At 43.8% G+C, this 22564-nt stretch overlaps 1 protein-coding gene across 2 annotated transcripts in view; it reads right to left on the reverse strand.

Moving 5' to 3' along the window:
- Positions 1-364: 364 nt before the first annotated feature.
- The window catches only part of LOC143924125 (UAP56-interacting factor-like), an 87215-nt gene continuing 65015 nt past the window's right edge, over positions 365-22564 (reverse strand). Inside the window, exons 5-9 of one of the 2 annotated variants that reach the window (XM_077448316.1) lie at positions 18064-18145; positions 16249-16301; positions 16028-16102; positions 8322-8442; positions 365-701 (exon numbers count right to left, since the gene is read on the reverse strand). In XM_077448316.1, the coding sequence (XP_077304442.1) occupies positions 606-701; positions 8322-8442; positions 16028-16102; positions 16249-16301; positions 18064-18145 (427 nt within the window). In that variant the 3' untranslated portion in view covers positions 365-605. Of the gene's footprint in view, positions 702-8321; positions 8443-16027; positions 16103-16248; positions 16302-18063; positions 18149-22564 lie in introns of both variants that reach the window. The other variant, XM_077448228.1, reaches the window with a different exon arrangement.

Below are 22564 nucleotides of genomic sequence, written 5' to 3' on the forward strand. Positions count from 1 at the left end.
GCTGCTCGCATTCTGGAGTTTTCGTATCTGAGTTTATGGATTACGTGACCGCAATGATCTTAAGCCCCGCCCTGCCTCCCGAAGTGATAAACCTCTTAAAGGGCCGTTCCATTGTCTGGGACATAACATGATGTATCCAGGTGGCATTTGTGAAAAGCCATGAAGAAACCATAGTGAGCAGACGAAAATAAAATCAGTATGTTTGTTAAAAGACTTAACAGACAAACAGCATGTACTATAACCAATATGTACATCCCTTTAAATGAGCACAGTCAAGCAACAAGCTTTTTTTTCCGATAGCATAAAACAGCAGACCAACATCCTAGACCTAAGATCATGAATAATATCAGTCCAACACAGCAAGTCTATAAGTATTTGCAGCCATTATAGTTTACTCAATATTCTTTAAATTCCTTTTTGATACATGGTGCAATTAATTGGATTTTGTTACACTGTCAGCACAAAAACCTGAACATAATTAAGTTCTATAGCACAGGTCCACAATGCATTGCATTGAATGTGACTTGTCCATCCAGAAGTAAATGTCCTAGAGCAGAAGTTGAAATTTAGCTGTGTTCCTCTTTTCCTGGGAAATAAAATTGATGTTAAGCAAGAGTGACTGTCCGACCCCCTCTTCTGGCGGGTGTAAACTGTCCTTTAATCTTGAGGGAGGAAAACCGATCATTCAGTGTGACATTAGTCTGCAGAATACAGAAGATTGCATTAGCACTTTTATTTGCCACCCTTGCTAAAACAATCTTTGACACATAACGTAAAACATACAACATTTAGGTCAATGGTAACCACTGAATAACAATTGCATATGAATTGAAACACAGTTTATGTTACAGAATAAAACACAAACTTGCCTTTATATAATTTTCTATCTGTGCCTAATGATCAACTGAATGTAACTGGGCTCAGTTTGGAAGTAGCATATACAGAACCTGTGCTCAATTCCTAATAGCTCTATGTGTATATATTTCATCAGGTGATAAATAGGTGTGACCACATGTTAACACCAAAAATTTTGGAAGAACCCTCTGCACACTATTATATACCCTCTCTAGAAAACCTCAGTAAAAAATAACAGGGGTTCAATTTGGGGTACGCTTGGTGAACTTTACTGAGATTCATATGCTGAATCAGAAGACCACTGAAATCAATGGGAACTGAATCTCAGAATTCAGTAATGGCTGTTTCCTAGGCTAATGGGCAAGAGATTGTCAAATAAAGGGCACAAGGAGCTGAGAAGCACCCTGGAGGACAGGTACCAAAGCAAACAAATAATTACCAAGCTTTTGGTGAAAAGTTCTCGTTAATTGCCTGGCACCATATATTTCTAAACTGGTTCATGAGGACCAATCTGGATTTATTCCAAGCGCCTCCACTTCCATCAATGTTCTTGATATGCAGGTTTTTTTGTTTTCAGGTTTAGGTCTAATGGTCTACTTCCATTAGACTCTTTAAGGACTAATTTGCCTTGATTAAAATTGTAGATTCATTCCTTTATCTGGGCATGAATATTTCTTCTTGTCCAAAGCATTATTTGTCTCTGATTTGTCTCAAGTGTAAAAGTTGGTGCGTCACATACTTAATTAGAATTATATGGCTCCCTCAGCTGCTGTATTTATTACAGACCGCACCCATTTGGATTCCTAAGGGCTGGTTTTGTATTGTTGATGCTTTATTTTTTGAGTTGGTAGGTAAGGGAATCCCTTAGATCAAGGGGGATTGGCACTCCTAAATATGCGGCTATATTATATAGCTGCCCAGATTCAACACTTGATAAGTCTTCTTGGTATTGGAAATCATGACTCTATGCAACTAATTGTTCAAAATATCTTAGGTAACCTGTCGGTGATCTTGCTGTTAGAAGTTATTGTATTTTAAATCTTTTCTCGGGTTATTAATGATCCCAAAAATTTGGGACATAGTCAAATCCATGTTTAACCACTTGCTTACTGGGCACTTAAACCCCCCTCAGTCCCAGACCAATTTTCAGCTTTCAGCGCTGATGCACTTTGAATGACAATTGCGCGGGCATACAACACTGTACCCAAATGAAATTTTTATCATTTTTTTCCCACAAATAGAGCTTTCTTTTGGTGGTATTTAGTTACAGCTCGGAGTTTTATTTTTTGCTAAACAAACAAAAAAAGATGCAAAAAAAAAAAAAAAAAAATCATGTTTTAATAGTTTGTTATAAAATTTTGCAAACGGGTCATTTTTCTCCTTCATTGAAGTGCGCTGATTAGGCGGCACTGATGGCTGCATTGGTGGGCACTGATGGGCTGCATTGGTGGGCACTAATAGGCTGCATTGGTGGGCACTGATAGGCTGCACTGGTGGGCACTGATAGGCATAGTTAAGGCGGCACTAATAGGCACAGATAAGGCGGCACCGATGGGCACAGATAAGGCGGCACTGATGGGCAAAGATGGGCACAGATAAGATGGCATGGATGGGTGGCACGGATAAGTGGCACGGATGGGTGGCACGGATGGGCACTGATAGGTACCACTGATAGATGGGACTGATGGGCACTGATAGGTGGCTCTGATAGGTGGCACTGCTGGGCACTGATGGGCGGCACTGCTGGGCACTGATGGGCGGCACTGGGGTGCAGCACCTTTGAGGCACATTGTGGGCACTGTGGGTGGCACTGTTGGTGGCACTGCTGGATGGCACTGTGGGTGGCACTGTGGGTGGCACTGTGGGCACTATGGGCACTGTGGGTGGCACTGATGTGGGGGAACTTACTTTTATTCAGGATGGCACTGCGGTGGGCAGGTGGGCACTGGCAGGGGGCAGGTGGTCAGCTGTATTGCTGGCCGTGATCGGGACTGATGTCCCGATCACGGCCGCCTGTGATCGGCTTTTTTGCTGGGTGGCACTATGGGCACTACTGGGTGGCACTAACAAGGGCACTTATTTTTTAATGAGGTGGCACTGGCAGGGCTGGCCGTGATCGGGACTGATGTCCCGATCACGGCCGCCGGTGATCGCCTCTTTTTTTTTCTCCTCGCGCTGTCAGCGCGAGGAGGAATAATAGCCGATTACCGGCTCCGTTCTATCACATGATCAGCTGTCATTGGCTGACAGCTGATCACGTGATAAGGGGTCGGGATCGACCCCTTGCACGGATCGGTGATCAGGCGAGTCTCACGGACTCGCCGATCACAGAGCGCGCCACGCGCGCCCCTCAGGGCGCGCGCAGGCCGCTCGTACCCGGGACGACGTCAATAGACGTAGTCCCGGAAAAGTAGATCCGCGCTAATGCCGTCATTTGGCAATAGCGCGGATCCCAAGTGGTTAAAGTAGAGCTTCACCCAAAAGGGGAAGCTCCGCTTGTTCGCAACCTCCCCCCCCCTCCACTGGCTCACTTGGCACTTTTTGGGGAAGGGGAGAGCAGCTCCCCTCATTCCCCCACAGTCTTCTGGGTCACATCACAGTTCCCAGAAAACTATGTGATCATTCATAAGGTGTAGCGTGGCCCCCGCATGTGCAGTAGGAAACAGGCTGTGAAGCTGCAAGGCTTCATTTCCTGTTTCCCATACTGACTATGCCGGTGCCTGACTGAAGAATCGGTTCGGGGTGAGCACTTCACTGGATCTCTGGACAGGTAAGTGTCCTTATGTTAAAAGTCATCAGCTACAGTATTTGTTTTGGGGGAGCCTGGTATGAGGGATTTTCCATATAGATCCTTTTGTGAGAAAACAATAGTTTTTTGGAGGTTGCTAAATTAGGCATATTTGAACAGTGGGAATCCAAGGCATAAGATATGTTCATCAGCTTTTTAAGGATAATGTTTTGAAATCTTTTTAACAATCACAAGTTGAGTTTTAAATCCCTAGAACCAGCTTTTTTAGATATTTCCAAGTTCAGCATGCTATGTGTGCCCAACAGAAGTGGAGTTGCCTTAGATTAAAAAGGGGTAATGTGTCTTATTTATTGTATATCTAAAGCTAGTCGATTTTCAAATAACTCTGGCTTTCTTACCCCATAAGGCTAAATGGGAACAGGACAGGGCCGCTCCCAGGCTGGTACTCGGGGTGCAGTGCACGCGGGCGCCAGAGAGGTGGGGGCACTGAAGCGCCAGAGTGCTCCCCTTCCTCCTCCTCTCTGTGTCCAGAGGAGTCTCTCTCCGCAGGTCACCGCCGCCGCTGTGTTTTTGGCTGCTGAAGCCCGTTCTCCCTCACTCCTCCTGTCAGAGAAGTAGAGCAGCCGCCGGAGATCAGAGTGGCTGGTCTCTGTGTGGAGAGAGACCAGCCACACATTGACGTTGCTGGGGGGGGGCAGGCTGTCACCGTGCCTGACACATGTTCTCCTTCTCTGCCTCTCACTTCCGCTCAAGCCTGTCTCTATCTGCTCTCTACCCAGGTGGCGTGGCTGCGCACTCTCCTCTATAGCTCCCGCCTGGTTGTTTTTATGTACCCCAGTGGAGAGGGGGCTTGTTCTGTGGGGTCTCTACTAATAGGGGGGGGTTTGTCCTGGGGGGGTCTGTACTAATGTAATGGAGGAGGGTTTGTCCTGGGGGATCTGTACTAATGGTGGGGGGGTGGTTTGTCCTGGGGGGATCTGTACTAATGGAAGGGGGTTTCTCCTGGGGGGGGGTTTGTACTAATGGAGGGGGGTTTGTTCTGGGGGGTCTGTACTAATGAAGGCGGGGGCTTTGTTCTGTGGGGTCTGTACTAATGAATGGGGATTTGATCTGGGGAGTCTGCACTAATGAAGGGGGGGTTTGTCCTGGGGAGTCTGTACTAATGGAGGGGAGTTTCTCCTGGGGGGTCTGTACTAATGGAGGGGAGGGGTTTGTCCTGGGAGGGTCTGTACTAATGGAGGAGGTTTGTCCTGGGAGGGTCTGTAATAATGGAGGGGGTTTGTCCTGGGAGGGTCTGTACTAATGGGGGGGGGTTTGTCATGGGGGGATCTGTACTAATGGAGGGGGGTTTGTCCTGGTGGGGGTCTGTACTAATAGAGGGGGTGGTTTGTCCTGGGGGGTCTATACTGATGAAGGGGGTCTATACTTAGTGCAGGGGGGTCTGTACTGAGAGGCGACTGTAGTTGGTGGAAGGGGGGGCGATACCATGGTATACCGCACCTGGTGACACCAACCCTACCCACTGCAGCTGTGGGCTCTTCTTTCCCCCCTCCCTCTCCTCCTCACGTGCACTGCTGTACTAGTGAGCAGCACTGGCAAACACAGCTGCCCACTATGTTTCTTCCCCCGCCTTCATATCAACCAGGGAAGAAATAGAATAGAATAAGGAGCAGAGAAGAGGATTGTAGGACATGGAGTCCTGAAGACTGACAGCCCAACTGTAGCATGTTCAGCTGAATGGGAGAGAGAGAGAGAGCCAGGAGCCCGGGAAAGCTTTCAGGGAAGTACACCCAGGGCTCCAGAGGGAGAGGACAGTGCTGAGAGAACACCATCAGAGAGAGAACCCCGCTGCCCTGCGCCACCAGAGGGAAAGCCACATAGCCTAGCGCCATCCCTGGCTGAGAAAGGAATGGAGTCATTGCCAGAATACAGATCTGCGTGCTACTCAGCGGAGTCGCCACAGGCAATTCAGAGTGAGCTGACTCCTGTAACTGTTTCGGTGGGTCAGGTGAGAGGGCCGATCGGCCATTATCTACTAACATCCATAGGAAATGCAGTCTCTGACCAGCTCCTGTATTATATCTGCAGTCTCTGACCATCTTCAGTATTATATACAGTGGTGTGAAAAAGTGTTTGCCCCCTTCCTCATTTCCTGTTCCTTTGCATGTTTGTCACACTTAAGTGTTTCGGAACATCAAACCAATGTAAACAATAGTCAAGGACAACACAAGTAAACACAAAATGCAATTTGTAAATGAAGGTGTTTATTATTAAAGGTGAAAAAAAATCCAAACCATCATGGCCCTGTGTGAAAAAGTGATTGCCCCCTTGTTAAAACATACTATAACTGTGGTTGTCCACACCTGAGTTCAATTTCTCTAGCCACACCCAGGCCTGATTATTGCCACACCTGTTCACAATCAAGGCATCACTTAAATAGAAGCTGCTTGACAAAGTAAGGTCCACCAGAAGATCCTTAAAAGCTACACATCATGCCGAGACCCAAAGAAATTCAGGAACAATTGAGAAAGAAAGTAATTGAGATCTATCAGTCTGGAAAGGGTTATAAAGCCATTTCCAAAGCTTTGGGAATCCAGCGAACCACAGTGAGAGCCATTATCCACAAATGGCGAAGACATGGAACAGTGGTGAACCTTCCCAGGAGTGGCCGGCCGCCCAAAATTACCCCAAGAGCGCAGCGACGACTCATCCAAGAGGTCACAAAAGACCCCACAACAACGTCCAAGGAACTGCAGGCCTCACTTGCCTCAGTTAAGGTCAGCGTTCATGCCTCCACCATCAGGAAAAGACTGGGCAAAAATGGCCTGCATGGCAGAGTTCCAAGGAGAAAACCACTGCTGAGCAAAAAGAACATCAAAGCTCGTCTCAATTTCTCCACAACACATCTTGATGATCCCCAAGACTTTTGGGACAACATTCTGTGGACCGATGAGACAAAAGTGGAACTCTTTGGAAGGTGTGTATCCAATTATATCTGGCGTAGAAGGAACACTGCATTTCATAAAAAGAACATTATACCAACAGTAAAATATGGTGGTGGTAGTGTGATGGTCTGGGGCTGTTTTGCTGCTTCAGGACCTGGAAGACTTGCCGTGATAAAAGGAACTATGAATTCTGCTGTCTACCAAGAGATCCTGAAGGAGAATGTCCGACCATCTGTTCGTGTACTCAAGCTGAAACGAACTTGGGTTCTGCAGCAGGACAATGATCCTAAACACAGCAGCAAGTCCACCACCGAATGGCTGAAGAAAAACAAAATGAAGACTTTGGAGTGGCCTAGCCAAAGTCCTGACCTGAATCCTATTGAGATGTTGTGGTATGACCTTAAAAAGGCCGTTCATGCTCGAAAACCCTCTAATGTAACTGAATTAGGACAATTCTGCAAAGATGAGTGGGCCAAAATTCCTCCAGGACGCTGTAAAAGCCTCATTGCATGTTATCGCAAACGCTTGGTTGCAGTTTTTGCTGCTAAGGGTGGCCCAACCAGTTATTAGGTTTAGGGGGCAATCACTTTTTCACACAGGGCCATGGTGGTTTGGATTTTTTTTCACCTTTAATAATAAACACCTTCATTTACAAATTGCATTTTGTGTTTACTTGTGTTGTCCTTGACTATTGTTTAAATTGGTTTGATGTTCCGAAACACTTAAGTGTGACAAACATGCAAAGGAACAGGAAATGAGAAAGGGGGCAAACACTTTTTCACACCACTGTATGCAGTCTCTGGCCATCTTCAGTATTATATCTGCAGTCGCTGACCATCTCTTGTATCATGTCTACAGTCTCTGACCATCTATTGTATCATGTCTGCAGTCTCTGACCATCTCCTGTATTATGTCTGCAGTCTCTGGCCATCTCCTGTACCATGTCTGCATTCTGACCATCTTCTGTACCATGTCTGCAGTCTCAAGTCATCTGAAGTCACCTCACGCTCCATTCGTATATCCAGAAGGACGGGTTGTCTGTTCGTACATTGGCCGACACAGCAGACTTCAGGCTTTTGTTTTACTGCTACATTGTACTGTAAGTGCAATACTTTATTTTAATTAATGGTTGTTGTTAGGATGCTGGTGGACACAAGCCCCATAAAAAAACGGTCTAAAAAATACATTTTCATAAAAATGCATGGCACAGCAGGCACATATCAGTAATATGAAATGTTGGGTATTCTTTATTTTACAAGTTTTCAGGATAAGAACATTTTCAGCAAGTACACAAAATACCTTTTGATCTTGCTGAAAATACAGTGTCCTTGTGAGCTGAAAAGAAAGCAAGAACTTGTCTTGGTTAAACTACTAGTCCCTTCAATCCACCATATAATGTAGATGAATAAAGACAGACAAGTCCAGTCTGTGTGACAACTGTGGCTGCCACATAGATACAATGGAGGAAAAAGCATAGACATGAATTATTTTGTAGGATCACCAGGTGAAAATAGAGCCAAAATAAGTCTGAAAAACAAAATGAATGCAGCCACCACATATAAATCCTGGCAAACTGTAATATATAATACACTATATTTTTATATACATATACTATGATATACTTTGCTTTAGACATGAGTAATATAGCTTTCACCGTTTGCTGCCCTTGTGTCCCCTTGCAATTTGTGCAATATTGTCACCACTACAACCACTTTTGCTATGTTAGGCATTACATTCCAGGTCTGAGTAATTGAGATAAAAAATGAACTCACGTGATTAGCCATAGCTCGGAAGTTGAATCTCAAAGGCACACCTTTCGGAGGAGGTCCTGATGGCCGAACTCCTGTTTTCTTAAATTTACCACCAGGTTGCTTTATTCCTGGTTTGATGGCTCTGTGACATTGAGTAAAATAGGGGAACATTGGTTTTCTAGAAATGACATAGCGTAGGCAGCATTTGCACAATAGAACCAAAATATGACAAATCCATTTATCAATACAGCAAGGAGGTTCAGTAATTCAAAATGGCAAATTTAACATTCAGCAAGAGGGCACAATTATTAACAGCATGCATAACCAGCCAATCAGATTTCCACTTTAATCATTTTAGAGCAGTCACATTCAAAACAGCCAATGATCTCTGTTTCCTATGTGTTATTTCATGTTTCTTTTCTTAGCCCTTGTACACACGGTCAGACATTCCGATGGACAATGTCCGATAAGACCGTGTTGTCGGATAATCTGACAGTGTGTGGGCTCCATCAGACTGTTTCTGTCGGAGTATCCGACGGACCAAGTTTTCCAGCTGGGCTATAAAATTTTCCGACAACATGATCCGATCGGACTTAGTCCGATCATGTGTACAGAATTCCGATCGGACAAAGTGCCACGCATGCTCAGATCAAATTGCTAGACCAAAGCTATTGGCTACTAGCCTGAACGTAGTCCCGTCCTAACGAAATAACGTCATCACGTTAAGTATGATCGGATTTTCTGACAACTTTGTCCGACTGTGTGTATGCAACGGATTTGGTTGTCGGAATGTCCGACCGTGTGTACAAGGGCTTAAACTGACCTTCCACAGTATATATGTCTCATTACTTTGACGTTTAGTACTGGGGTTATGGCAGAAAATGTACAGATCATATTTGCAAACATGTGGCTCCTAACCCCATACACAAAGAAAAAGGCCTTATGTTCAGAAACCCACTGTCAGGGCTGGCTTAGCCCTTCCTCCACTGGGCTGGCCGCTCAGCTGTCGGCTAATTGCCAGCTCTCTTCTCTTTCCACAGTTACCAGCTGTTCCCGATGATGCTCATCTGACCTGCCTATTTAAAGCCTTCCAGCTCATTTCTCCATTGCCTTCACGTTGGTCACATCTCTAGGAACCATCTCCTGCTGTTTGTTTCAAGACTGGCTTGCTGACATCCCTCCTGGCTTCTATCCTGCTTGTAGTAACTCTCCTTGGATCCCTGACGTCTGGACTGGCTGATTACCCGATCTGGTTTATGAACTTTGGACTGGCTGACTACCCGATCTGGCTACTGGACTCTGGCTATGCTTGACTATGCTTTTTTCTATTTACCTTTTTATTTTTATTAATAAACAAGCGTGATTTGACTGTACTTCTGTCTCTGTCTGTTTCATGGTTCCTGACACCCACCCCCTGCCTTTCTACAAAGCTAAATGTTACATAGCCCCCTTACCTCCAAAAAAAAAGGAGGAAGATGAACAAACAAGGTGGTCAATTCCTATGTAACATTTAGCTTTGTAGAAAGGCAGGGGGTGGGTTTCTGTCCATAAGGCCTTTTTCTTTGTGTATGGGGTTTTGAGCCACACGTTTGCAAATATGATCTGTACATTTTCCAAATCTCTTTAATATTGTTTGTAATTTACTTTACTTATTGTTAAATTATACAATTCTTTTTCCTTTATATGTACATTTAGATTGTAATATATCCTTTTCCTTGTGGATTGAATACTCCAAGTCCTTTGTTCCTGAAGAAGCCGCTAAGGCGAAACATGTCGAAAAAATTGGGACGGAGAACATGTTGTTTTTATGGTGGAATTCTGTTTGTTTCCCTGTAGCAGGCTCTTTGTATGGACTGTAAGGAATTGAAACAAATGCAGGTTCCATGTGCTTGTGAATTTTTAGTATAAATAATAAATAAATTCAAATGTTTTACTTTTATTATCTACTATGTGTTTCATATTTGTAATTGGTACCATAAAGTCCTCTACCTCCAAGTTCTTTATATATATTAATCTTTTTGGGATGTTGGTACTGTAATGTGTACAGTGAGAACAGATAAATCATTTTTGAATAATCTTTCACATTATACAAACAATTGAGGTAACTATTGTTTTTTTTTTTTATTCAATAAAGTGTATTTTTTTCCCCAAAGATTTGTTTAAAAGACCAAAATACCAATTTAAAATTGTAAACAAATAATTCTATAAAAGGCCTGGTTAGCAAGTGGTTGATAAAGTGGAACCGAGAGTCTATAATACTTCCCAAACCTCCTTACAAAATACAAATGCATAATAGCAGACTTCAGATAAACAATTCACTTTCCTTCCAGGTACACCACCAACTCTGTGTTCCTTTATTTACATCTGAATACTAGTCAGTGGGAGCACAGTATTAAGCATGCGCATGCTATGTCCGTGTTGGGCTGCTTATAAATCTATTGCTCTATGGGCCACTCAGTACAGTCTATGAAGTGATGAGCACACACAGTACTACACCACCAAACATCGCAAGCTCAGATGTAGGCAAAGCTGGAATACGAGACAAGCATTGCTGACCACCTGGGAACAGGGTAAGGTAACATCTGAGGTCTGTTTGTATTGATATGTTTTGAAGAGAGCAGGGGAGCACTTGGAACATGTTAGTATATCATTTTTTCCACTAAAATTTGGACCAGAAAATCAGAGGTGGGTAAGCTTCTAAAAATCTGCAAAGTCTGCCAACAGTTCATCAGATTTCCTTCTGTGAATCTGTCTGCCCAGGGGGAGAGAGTGTCGTGTCAACATCGGAAGAAAAGAAGAAAGAAGAAGACGGTGACGCTCCCCCGCTAGCAAAAGAGCGGCAAAAGAGCAGAAGATAGAGGAGGAGCCCGGCGAGAATAACCGGAAAGTGCAGAGAAGACCCCCGGAGCTTCCTGATAAACTACTTTAAAAACCTGTGTAGTGTTTTTTTTTATTGACACTTTTCCCCCCAGGTGAATGGATAGGGGTACGATGTACCCCATACTCATTCACATAGGGTGGGGGGCCGGGATCCGGGGGCCCCCTTATTAAAGAGGGTTCCCGGATTCCCATAAGCCCCCTGCCCGCAGGCCCTGATAACCAACGGCCAAGGTTGTCAGGAAGAGGCCCTTGTCCTCATCAAAATCAAACCCATACCAGGCAACGGGGCTCGCAAGGTGTCAAGCTCACCCATGGAGGCAGCGACATTGACTTCCTTCTCTATTTCCGTTGTACCTGAAGTCACAAAAGACTTTAGTCCGTGTGTGGGCAAGTCTGTTCATTTGGAAAGTCCGGCGGAAAGTCCGTTCGTGTGTGGTTGTGTGTGTGCAAGTCCTCTCATTCGGAAAGTCTGGCGGACCTCCGCTGCAAAGTCCGGCGGATTGTCCACCAGACTAAGTCCGCCGGATAGTCCGATCGCGTGTACGCGGCATTACTCATTCACTATGAAGAACTTTAATAGATAGACGCAAAGCATAACACAAGTTAATTAAAAAAAAACACCATTTAACAGAATGAGGAACAAGTATTCAAACTGTTCTGCACTGGAGCTTCCTGTTAACATTAAATTGTTACTAAACCCACAAGAGAAAAATCAGTCTGCATACAGTGGTGTGAAAAAGTGTTTGCCCCCTTCCTCATTTCCTGTTCCTTTGCATGTTTGTCACACTTAAGTGTTTCGGAACATCAAACCAATTTAAACAATAGTCAAGGACAACACAAGTAAACACAAAATGCAATTTGTAAATGAAGGTGTTTATTATTAAAGGTGAAAAAAAATCCAAACCATCATGGCCCTGTGTGAAAAAGTGATTGCCCCCCTTGTTAAAACATACTATAACTGTGGTTGTCCACACCTGAGTTTAATTTCTCTAGCCACACCCAGGCCTGATTATTGCCACACCTGTTCACAATCAAGGCATCACTTAAATAGGAGCTGCTTGACACAGTAAGGTCCACCAGAAGATCCTTAAAAGCTACACATCATGCCGAGACCCAAAGAAATTCAGGAACAATTGAGAAAGAAAGTAATTGAGATCTATCAGTCTGGAAAGCGTTATAAAGCCATTTCCAAAGCTTTGGGAATCCAGCGAACCACAGTGAGAGCCATTATCCACAAATGGCGAAGACATGGAACAGTGGTGAACCTTCCCAGGAGTGGCCGGCCGCCCAAAATTACCCCAAGAGCGCAGCGACGACTCATCCAAGAGGTCACAAAAGACCCCACAACAACGTCCAAGGAACTGCAGGCCTCACTTGCCTCAGTTAAGGTCAGCGTTCATGCCTCCACCATCAGGAAAAGACTGGGCAAAAATGGCCTGCATGGCAGAGTTCCAAGGAGAAAACCACTGCTGAGCAAAAAGAACATCAAAGCTTGTCTCAATTTCTCCACAACACATCTTGATGATCCCCAAGACGTTTGGGACAACATTCTGTGGGCCGATGAGACAAAAGTGGAACTCTTTGGAAGGTGTGTGTCCAAGTATATCTGGCGTAGAAGGAACACTGCATTTCATAAAAAGAACATTATACCAACAGTAAAATATGATGGTGGTAGTGTGATGGTCTGGGGCTGTTTTGCTGCTTCAGGACCTGGAAGACTTGCCGTGATAAAAGGAACTATGAATTCTGCTGTCTACCAAGAGATCCTGAAGGAGAATGTCCGACCATCTGTTCGTGTACTCAAGCTGAAACGAACTTGGGTTCTGCAGCAGGACAATGATCCTAAACACACCAGCAAGTCCACCACTTCCACCACTTCAATGGCTGAAGAAAAACAAAATGAAGACTTTGGAGTGGCCTAGCCAAAGTCCTGACCTGAATCCTATTGAGATGTTGTGGTATGACCTTAAAAAGGCCGTTCATGCTCGAAAAACCCTCTAATGTAACTGAATTAGGACAATTCTGCAAAGATGAGTGGGCCAAAATTCCTCCAGGACGCTGTAAAAGCCTCATTGCACGTTATCGCAAACGCTTGGTTGCAGTTGTTGCTGCTAAGGGTGGCCCAACCAGTTATTAGGTTTAGGGGGCAATCACTTTTTCACACAGGGCCATGATGGTTTGGATTTTTTTTCACCTTTAATAATAAACACCTTCATTTACAAATTGCATTTTGTGTTTACTTGTGTTGTCCTTGACTATTGTTTAAATTGGTTTGATGTTCCGAAACACTTAAGTGTGACAAACATGCAAAGGAACAGGAAATGAGGAAGGGGGCAAACACTTTTTCACACCACTGTATATATAGTAAAACATGCTTGTTATATTCACTGTGAAACCTAAGGGGTTAATCATCTGAATTGTGTAAAAAGGCTGTTTGATCCTGTATGCAAAGATCCTCCCCTTCTTGTATTGCCCTCAAAACATGTCAGGATAAGACAGAGTAAATGTCAGGCTGCACATGCTCAGTTCGGTGTATATTGCTAGAGAGTTTTTTTTTTCTTGGGAGGGTGCATGTTATCAGCACATGGCCAATCAGCACTGTCCAGACAGAGGGTTAGGGGTCCTGCATTCTGATAGGACAGCCAGTGCAGTATGAAAACTCCTCCAACAAACTTTAACCAGGTACTGATAGACATCACAGGACTGCTATATATTGCTGATGACAAGGTATTTAGCAGATTATATTTACTAAAACTATTGCATTAACATGTTTTGTGTACCGTGGGAGACCAGAGTAGTAGTATAGTAAATGGAGGGTATGGGAATGGCCTATATATAATATAATATGCCTATTGTAAAATAACTGATGTTTTCTCACACCCAACATGCTGTGGGCAGGGTGTCAGGCTGGCCATAGAAATGAATATTTGCAAGCACCTGTACTCATGTAAAACCCCAATGCTTTTCTTCATTGATGTTTAATTGCTCATGCTCATACAATGTATTTTATGAACATCTAACCTCTACATTTGGGAAATACACCGTAGGAGCATGCACAAGTAAATGCCGGGAATTTTAACTAGGCATATTTTATGCCTCCATACATTCGTGTGCATGAAGCTCAAGTGTTAAAATTCAGGTCAGGTTTTTAATTGCATCTGTGACCCCACCAGGAAAATTTCCCCTCAACTCCTGTCCCTGTGACACCCATATACAAAATGGTGGGAGTGGTTGACATTGTGACAGGAAGACACACTGAAAAAAAAAAATGGTCAAAATTTCTAACTGTTCCCAGTTTGAAGAAAAATTCATTTTTCTATGTTTGTGTTCTCTTTTGGAGAGGCTTTTCATCACATACCGCCCTGACAGAAAATTTATGGAAATATCCCTAATAGGGACACAGACAGCAATAAAAAACCTGAGAGATTCTAACACTCCCTTGCTCTATCTAAATCACAATAAAAAAAAAATGGCTTCAGTTAGTAGGAAGCAGATTTTTGGGCCACAAAATAAATATATAAGCATACTGACTTCTTTCTATGCTGATACCCTGATACCCGCCGTATCTCTTTTAGTAGTGGGCAGAAGCCACAAGGACCCAAAAAAAACACAATGGTACTTCTTCTTTAAAATACTAGCAAAGTGTTGCAGAGCAATAGCCTCTTTCCTCCCGCCAGTGCTCCTATGAAGGTGTGGACTCGTTAGTGGGTCGTTAATTGCTGAACCCTGTCCAGGTCTATTTACTGTGGCACAAAGTATTATATATACATAGCTCCCAACTGTCCCTGATTTTCGAGGGACTGTCCCTGATTTGGAGCAATGTCCTTCTGTACCTCTTTCCTCCTCATTTGTCCCTCATTTTCATCTGATCTATATAGTTGTATATAAAATGCACTATTTATTTTTCAAAAAGTGTTTCCTGGTGTTATACCTTTCATCCAATTTCTAAATTGCTGCATTTGTAAAAATTTTAAAAGCCAATATAAAGGAATAATAGTGATTAAAAAAAGCCCTATGTGTACATACTTTTGCTAGTAGGTGTTCCTCATTACCGTCTCAAAAAGTTGGGAGGTATATAAATATATATATTATGAGTGTTCCTTTATGAGATTGTATTACACATAATGAAGAAGCCCCCGCATTCACCAATTTAGACTTTTATTTATGGTTTACAAACTCAGAACGCACAAATCTTCTTGAGCTTATTTGCAGTATTCTGGGAGATCCCTACGTATGCTGTGGTTTAAATTATAAAAAAAAAACAAAAAACTCTTCATGCACAAAGGAGACGATTCTTGTGGACCATGAATGGCCTGTTTGTATATATGGCTTGAGCCTCCAGGTGTTGTGGGCACTCGGCCAATATAGGTGTGTGGGGACACAGCGGCCGCACAGACACAGCCGCTTGTCCTAATTCGACAGGTGTGTGAATGAGCGGTCCCCTGAATGTATACTGCCTGCATGCAGCACCTAGCAGTTCAAGCTGCATGAACAAATGGCATATTCAAAGTCTAAGGGCCTCAGTGCCCCTGTGAATGGGCATAAACTCGTCCCATTTTTCCAGATCCTTTTTTCATGTTACAGACATTGCAGAAAAGTCTAGCGATCAAAGGTTTAAAAGCTGTAAAGGGCACACTTTTTGTACAGCCTCTGCACGCTCACAGCCCACTTGTTTGGAAATAAAAACGTGTATGCCTAGTATACAAGAGGGGGACAAATATTTTTATTTCCAAAAAAAAAACCACAGTAGACCAGCTGATATGTGATGGGGTATTCACAATATTCTAACTCATGTTAAATTTCATACAGATTTCTTCCTAAAAAAATAAATATTAAATCCTACTCACTGTGAACCTCTATTTGCTTTAGGGTTAGGGACAGATACTGTTAGAGTTGTTCCAAAGCCCTCATCGTTCTGCCAACTGTCAAAAAAATACATGAAACATCTCAATTTCTATTTGGTAAATTTGGCATATACCCATACATACAAATACACTCTATACATACATAAACACAGTACATATAGCAGATCCATACATACGGTACATATAGACATATAAGCACAAACCTTCTGGTGTTCAGCTGCCTGTTACTACGGTTTATCTTGAACTGCTGTGTTAGCTGGAAGCAGACAACATAAAAAGGGTTATATTTCAATAAGGTAACCAATACTAGTTAATACCCTTATACCACTAATTCGCTCGATTACTAATTCTGTGCTTAAAATGTTCTATGAATTCCATTTTTTTTTAAACTGGCCATATGGTAGGAGTGCCCATCTAAAATGCCACACCCTTATTTCACTTATGTGCCCTTGTGCCAAGACACTTTGGTCACATGGATATGTATTCTGCAATGTCAAATCACATGATGCTAAACATTGTTGGTACTATGTTCTCTATGCAAAACCACAAAAAAAAAACCATTGCAAAGAAAAATTAAATAAATGAATCACATGATGGATCTGGAACATGTACCCAGGGATCAAGCATGCCTACAGAAAGTACTGGCTATTTTGCGCACGGGGTAAGATTTTACAAGTAAATATTTAATATTTTATAATGGATTACTGATGACTATAGGGATAGTTTTACACTTTAATCTTATTTTGAATCATGTAATTTTACTATAAAGGGGTTGCAAACCCCTGTTTTAAAAAAAAATAAAAACAAGTATGCCTATACTTACCTGCTCTGTGCAATAGTTTTAAACAGAACAGCACCAATTCTCTTCTTCTGGGGTGCCTTGCCGGCGCTCCAGGCCCCTCCTCTTCATCGAGTGTCCCCATGAAAAGCCGCTTTCCCCGTCTGTCCATTGACAAAGACAGCGGGACTCAGCTCTCGCTCCCGTTTCACTGGATATGAATGACAGCAGCGAGGGCTAATGGCTGGAGCCACTGCGCTCGCACACATTGCTGGGTTGGATCAGGCTCAGGAAAGAAAAAGGTGGATTCTGGGGGGAATGCATTAGGTGAAAAACCATGAGACTTTACAACCACTTTAAAGGTGCCCATACATGGATCTAAATTTGGCTGGTTCTGCAGGGACTAGCGAGTCGGCGGGCAGGGAGCAGAGAGATGACATCATCTCTCACCACCCGCCCTGCATCACTGTAGTTCCACCCTCACTGTGCAGCAGAGAGATTACATAATCTCTCTGCCGTCTGTATTCACACTGGCAAGTCATAATCTGCACCTTAGCAGGTCAATGACAATCAGCAATGTGTGGCAGGTGACATGGCAAAGTGATAATCAGCAATATGTGGCAGGTGACGTGGCAAGTGACAATCAGCAACGTGTGGCAAATGACAATCCGTAGTGTGGCAGGTGGCGTGATAATCCGCAACGTGTGGCAGGTGATGTGGCAAGTGACAATCAGCAACACGTGGCAAGTGACAATACGCAAGGTGTGGCAGATGACGTGGCAAGTGACAATCCGCCACGTGTGGCAAGTGACAATCCACATCTGGTAGCAGGCAAGTGACAATCCGCAACTTGTGGCCGGGATGTGGCACTTGACAATCCGCATCTGAAGGCAGGTCGACATGGGAAGTGACACACTCGGGGTTCCCACTGATTCTGCATTATGGTGAGTTGAACCATTTCAATTTATATTACAATGTAATAATAGAGATAATGCACTTCAATCATCCTGACACCGTACCAACCACGGTGCAGTGATGATGAAAGCGCTAACACCAGCCATTGCCCCGATAAATTTCCTGGAAAAAAACATATTTTCTGGCATTGCCCTCGCGAGTCTAGACTCTGGTTCCACACCTGCTGTGTATTTAGTTGTTTTCTTGTCGTTCAACTTAAATATGAAAATCTCAGACATTTTGTATTTTAATTCCTACATCAATTTCCTATATCAGCACTACTTACTCTTCTGTTTTCATTAAATGCATTTCTTCTTTGTTGGCCTTGACCAGTTCTGAACTGTTGTGCCCTGTTTTGTATGTTGTTTCTGCTGTAATAAATATTATCATTATTACTTGTTAGTCACAATTGGAGATTATGCTAAATTGTCCTTTATTTAAATGCTCCGTGTTTTCGCTATAACAGCTTTTACCACTACATCAGAGGCACCAAAATAACCAAACCTTACCGGCATGCTGTACTGCCTGGAGACGATGGCATCTGAGGGGGGGGGGTTTAGGTAATATTTACATACAGTACTTTTGAACATACAGTTTATAACAATGGGTTCCATCTAGATACAATTTCCCTTTTGCAATTCATTTTTAAAAACAGAAGCATATAACTGGTGATTGGTCACTAAGACACCCAACACTGTGCTATTAGAGGAAGAGTCCTCAGACTTTGCATTTTGTGACTACAAAAGCAAGTACAGAAAATGGAAACTAGCATAAGAAATATTCAGTTGGTCGATTGTCTTTGTGAGGCAGTTTAATTGCCAATATTTAAAAGGAAATACATACCATAGTCACAAAGCTAGATATCAGTCCCAGAAGCTTCCTATGAAATCTGCCATAAGTTAAAACACCTCTTTCCTGACAGACTCCATGGCAGCCTACGTATGGGTTAATCCCGCCTCTCATACCTCATAGGACCCCACTCCCATAAATCTTTGCTCCTAATCAGAGACCGTGTTCCTTTTTTGTCCTCCTCCTTAAGGACCAAAGGGGTAGTTCTTACCTGAAGGAGTCGTGAATCTGGTTCTGGTTCCTGTTCACAGTTAGCACGCATGATGGAATTTTCTGGTGTCTGGAGTCCAGTATCCCAGCTACTAGCAGGGAGGACATGGGGATGTATGCCATGAAGAGCTTACTATCCAGCCACTGGCTGGCAAGCAGCAGTATGGCCATTCGTTTTAGCTACTAGCGGGAGGCCTTTCCCTTTAATTGATCCCCAAGATCGTGCTTATGGATGGGAACCAGGTCGGGTAGTCGCTGCGCTGGAATGGTATCGTATGGCAGCCTGTGTATGTGTATGTTTGTCCTATGCCGATTGTTTTGGGGGATGGCGGCTGGAACGCATATGCGCATCTGCAAGCTTCGGTTGAAATTGAGGCTTGGTTTTCCCTTGCACAGGACAGTTAATATGGCGGCGACTGCGCATGCGCACGAGCGGCGGCAGTTTTAAAAACCTGTCAGATTCAGACAGGTTTGCTGCTGCTCTTTAGCAAAAAAAAAAAAAAAAAAAAAAAAAGAAAAGAGAAAGATTTCACTGCTTGCTCTGTGGAATTGGGGTAAGAGTTTTATGCTTAATCCTGGCTGATTTAACTCTTTATTGGCTAACTGATTTGGAGCACTATCTGGTAGTGTGTCATTCATTGATTTATATTTTTGCTATTGACTTAGTTGCAGCTTGTCTGAATCTATTCCTATGGATGTCTCTTCGCCCCCTTGTGGCCAGCCCTTGTGCCGCAGGTAGGATGGAATTTTATTGTTCCTTTCTGCCTGTTTGTTGGGTTGATTTGGGGGTAGTAAAAAAATAATAATAATTATATATATATATATATATATATATATATATATATATATATATATATATATATATATATATGTATATATATATATATTTTTTTTTTTTTTTTTTTTTTTTTTCTTCCTTTGTTTTTTCCCTGTATCTATTTTTAGCCCTTCTGTACCGGATCTTCGTTCGTCAGCACGTGAAGATAATACTCAGTCTGGGTCATGTTGTGGCCATTCAAGATCAAATTCGGGACGTCATAAGTCCTCTTCCAGACACCGCTCTGACAAATCAAGGTCCGGGTCTTGGCACTATTCCCACCACCATTCTGGTCGCTCGGAAGGAAAATCCTGTTGGGGTTGCAGAGCTAAAATTCCGGAAGACAAATCGCTATGCGATTTATGTTTTTCTCGAGTCGCAAAAGAAAGAGATACTAAAGACCAGCAAGTAGAGGCTTTGGTCAGAAAGGTGGTTCACGAATCTCTGAGTAGATCAGATTCCACGCATGCGGCCGTTCCTCCCTCTGTGCCAACTTCAGTCGTTGAGATGGAAGACCTTGGGGTGCCGGGTCCCTCCCGCGACAGTTGTTCCTTCAGTGGTTCCTCTGACGGTGAGGCTGAAGTGGATGATGTTAATGCAGGGTTTGATTTCTCCCTGGTTCCTCATCTGGTCAGAGCAGTCAAAGACGCACTAAGATGGGACGAGCCGGTGGAAGCACCCGCTAAACAGAGGAAATACTTTAAGCATCTTAAAAAAGAACGCTCAAATTTTCCCTTTTTGGGGGAACTAGGTGAAATCATCTTGGATGAATGGAGCAAAGTTGAAAGGCAGAATTCTTTGATCTCCAAAGTGGCTAGAATGTACCCATTTAAGAGTGAGGAGGTGAAGCACTTAGAGTCTGCTCCTCTTATTGATGCAGCTTTGATGAGACTGGTAAGACATGTCACGCTCCCTCTGGAAGACACCGTCTCTTTATTCGCTTTATCTAAAGCTATGGAGTGCTGGACTGGACATGTCACGCTCCCTCTGGAAGACACCGTCTCATTATTCGCTTTATCTAAAGCTATGGAGTGCTGGACTGATGATATGGGTGCGATTTTGAGGAGCATTTCCGAGGATGCATTTAAGAACTCTCCACTACATGAGATGAAGATGGCGTCAGCGTTTCTGGGTGAGGCCTCCCTGGACATTATTCACCTAGTAGCACGTGTCATGCTGTCTTCTGTTACAGCTAAACGGGCCTTATGGTTACGCCCTTGGGTGGCGGATCCGGCCTCTAAACAGGCCTGGTGCAAAATTCCCTTTGAAGGCGCTTCCCTCTTTGGGAATAAGCTGGATTCAGCTATCACACGTCCTACCGGGGGGAAGTCTGGATTCTTACCCCAGGATCGCCGGCTTTTAGGTCAAAAGAGGGCTCAAGCAAGACAAAATCCGGAACGTGCTAGGGATGCACGTCGTTACAGGCCAGGTCGTGAGTTTAGGAAGAACTGGTGGATGAAACCAGCCTTCTGGTCAGAAGTCTTCGAAAACAACTTCTTCCGGGAATCGAGAACATATTAAGTCTTTTTGATATAGAGCCTGTCCAGGCGGAGCAGGTAGGGGCCCGTCTACTCCGTTTCTGCCATGTCTGGGCAGCCTCAATACAGGACTTTTGGGTCATCAAAAAAGTTTCCAAAGGGCATGCTTGGGTGTTCAGCAGTCCACCCATACACCGCTTCGTTCCCACGAGTCTTCCTCAATCAGAAGAGAAGATAGAGGTTCTTCTAGCTTACACAGATTCCCTTATTGCTCAAGGCGCGGCCATTTTGTTCCCAACAGGGGAAAAATTTCAAGGGATCTATTCCCCTCTTTTTATGGTCTTCAAAAAGAGTGGATCTTGGAGACCAGTCATCGACTTGACTTACCTAATTTCCTTAATAAAAAAGGAAAAATTCAAGATGGAAACTTTACTGACTATACGACAGACAATACAACCAGGCGATTGGTTAGTCTCGATAGATCAGAAAGACGCATACTTTCACGTCCCAATCGCAAAGGACTTCCAGAAAGATCTCAGATTCTCAGTGAACCAAAGACATCTCCAGTTTATTTGTCTCCCGTTAGGGCTTTCAACATCGCCGCGGGTGTTTTCAAACCTCTTACTGGGGGTGGTCGCCTTGATCAGAGTCAAAGGTATCAGGTTACATCTGGACAACCTACTTCTGCTGTCACAGGACAGGGAGCAGTTGCTGTCACGCCGAGATCAAGTCATCTCTACTCTAATAGGGTTCGGTTGCCTATTAAACAAGGAAAAAAGTCACCTGGAGCCAACACAGTCTCTAGTGTTTCTCTGAGCACAGTTCGACACGGCGAAGAGCACGATCTCTCTCCCTCTGGAAAATATCTCAGTAGTTCGGGACAGAATTCATCTGGCAATTTCAGCTCCCATTCTCAGGGCTTCTCAGTGCCTCAGGATAATAGGCACCATGGTGGCCACAGCCCCTATGGTGAAATGGGCGCAATGGAGGATGCGACCCTTTCATAAGGGTTTCCTGCAACAGTGGAATCCGGAGTTGCAAGATCACCTGATTCGAATAACTCCTTCTATGCGGTAAAGTCTCCCTTGGTGACTGCAGCGGAAGAATCTTCTCAACTGCAATTCGATAGCTCCAATGTCCTGGATAATAGTAGCGATAGATGCCAGCAACAGTGGCTGGGGCGCTCTCTGTTGGTCGGAGGTAGCCCAGGGCAGGTGGGATTTTCCACCTCAGGGGGTGGTTTTGAATGTATCGGAGCTTCGAGCTGCCTTCCAGGCCCTTCGGGCTTTCCTCCATCTGACATCGGGGGCATCAGTCCTCATGAGGTTGGACGATACGACAGCGGTATTGTATATCAAAAGACAGGGGGGCACTCGCAGTCTCTCCCTTCTGAAGGAGGTGAGTCCAATCATGTCCTGGGCCCAGGCGAACTT

Source organism: Lithobates pipiens, unplaced genomic scaffold (genome assembly GCF_037356315.1).
Source record: "Lithobates pipiens isolate NorthernLeopardFrog02 unplaced genomic scaffold, aLitPip1_a1.2 Scaffold_1, whole genome shotgun sequence".
Lineage (NCBI taxonomy): Eukaryota > Metazoa > Chordata > Amphibia > Anura > Ranidae > Lithobates > Lithobates pipiens.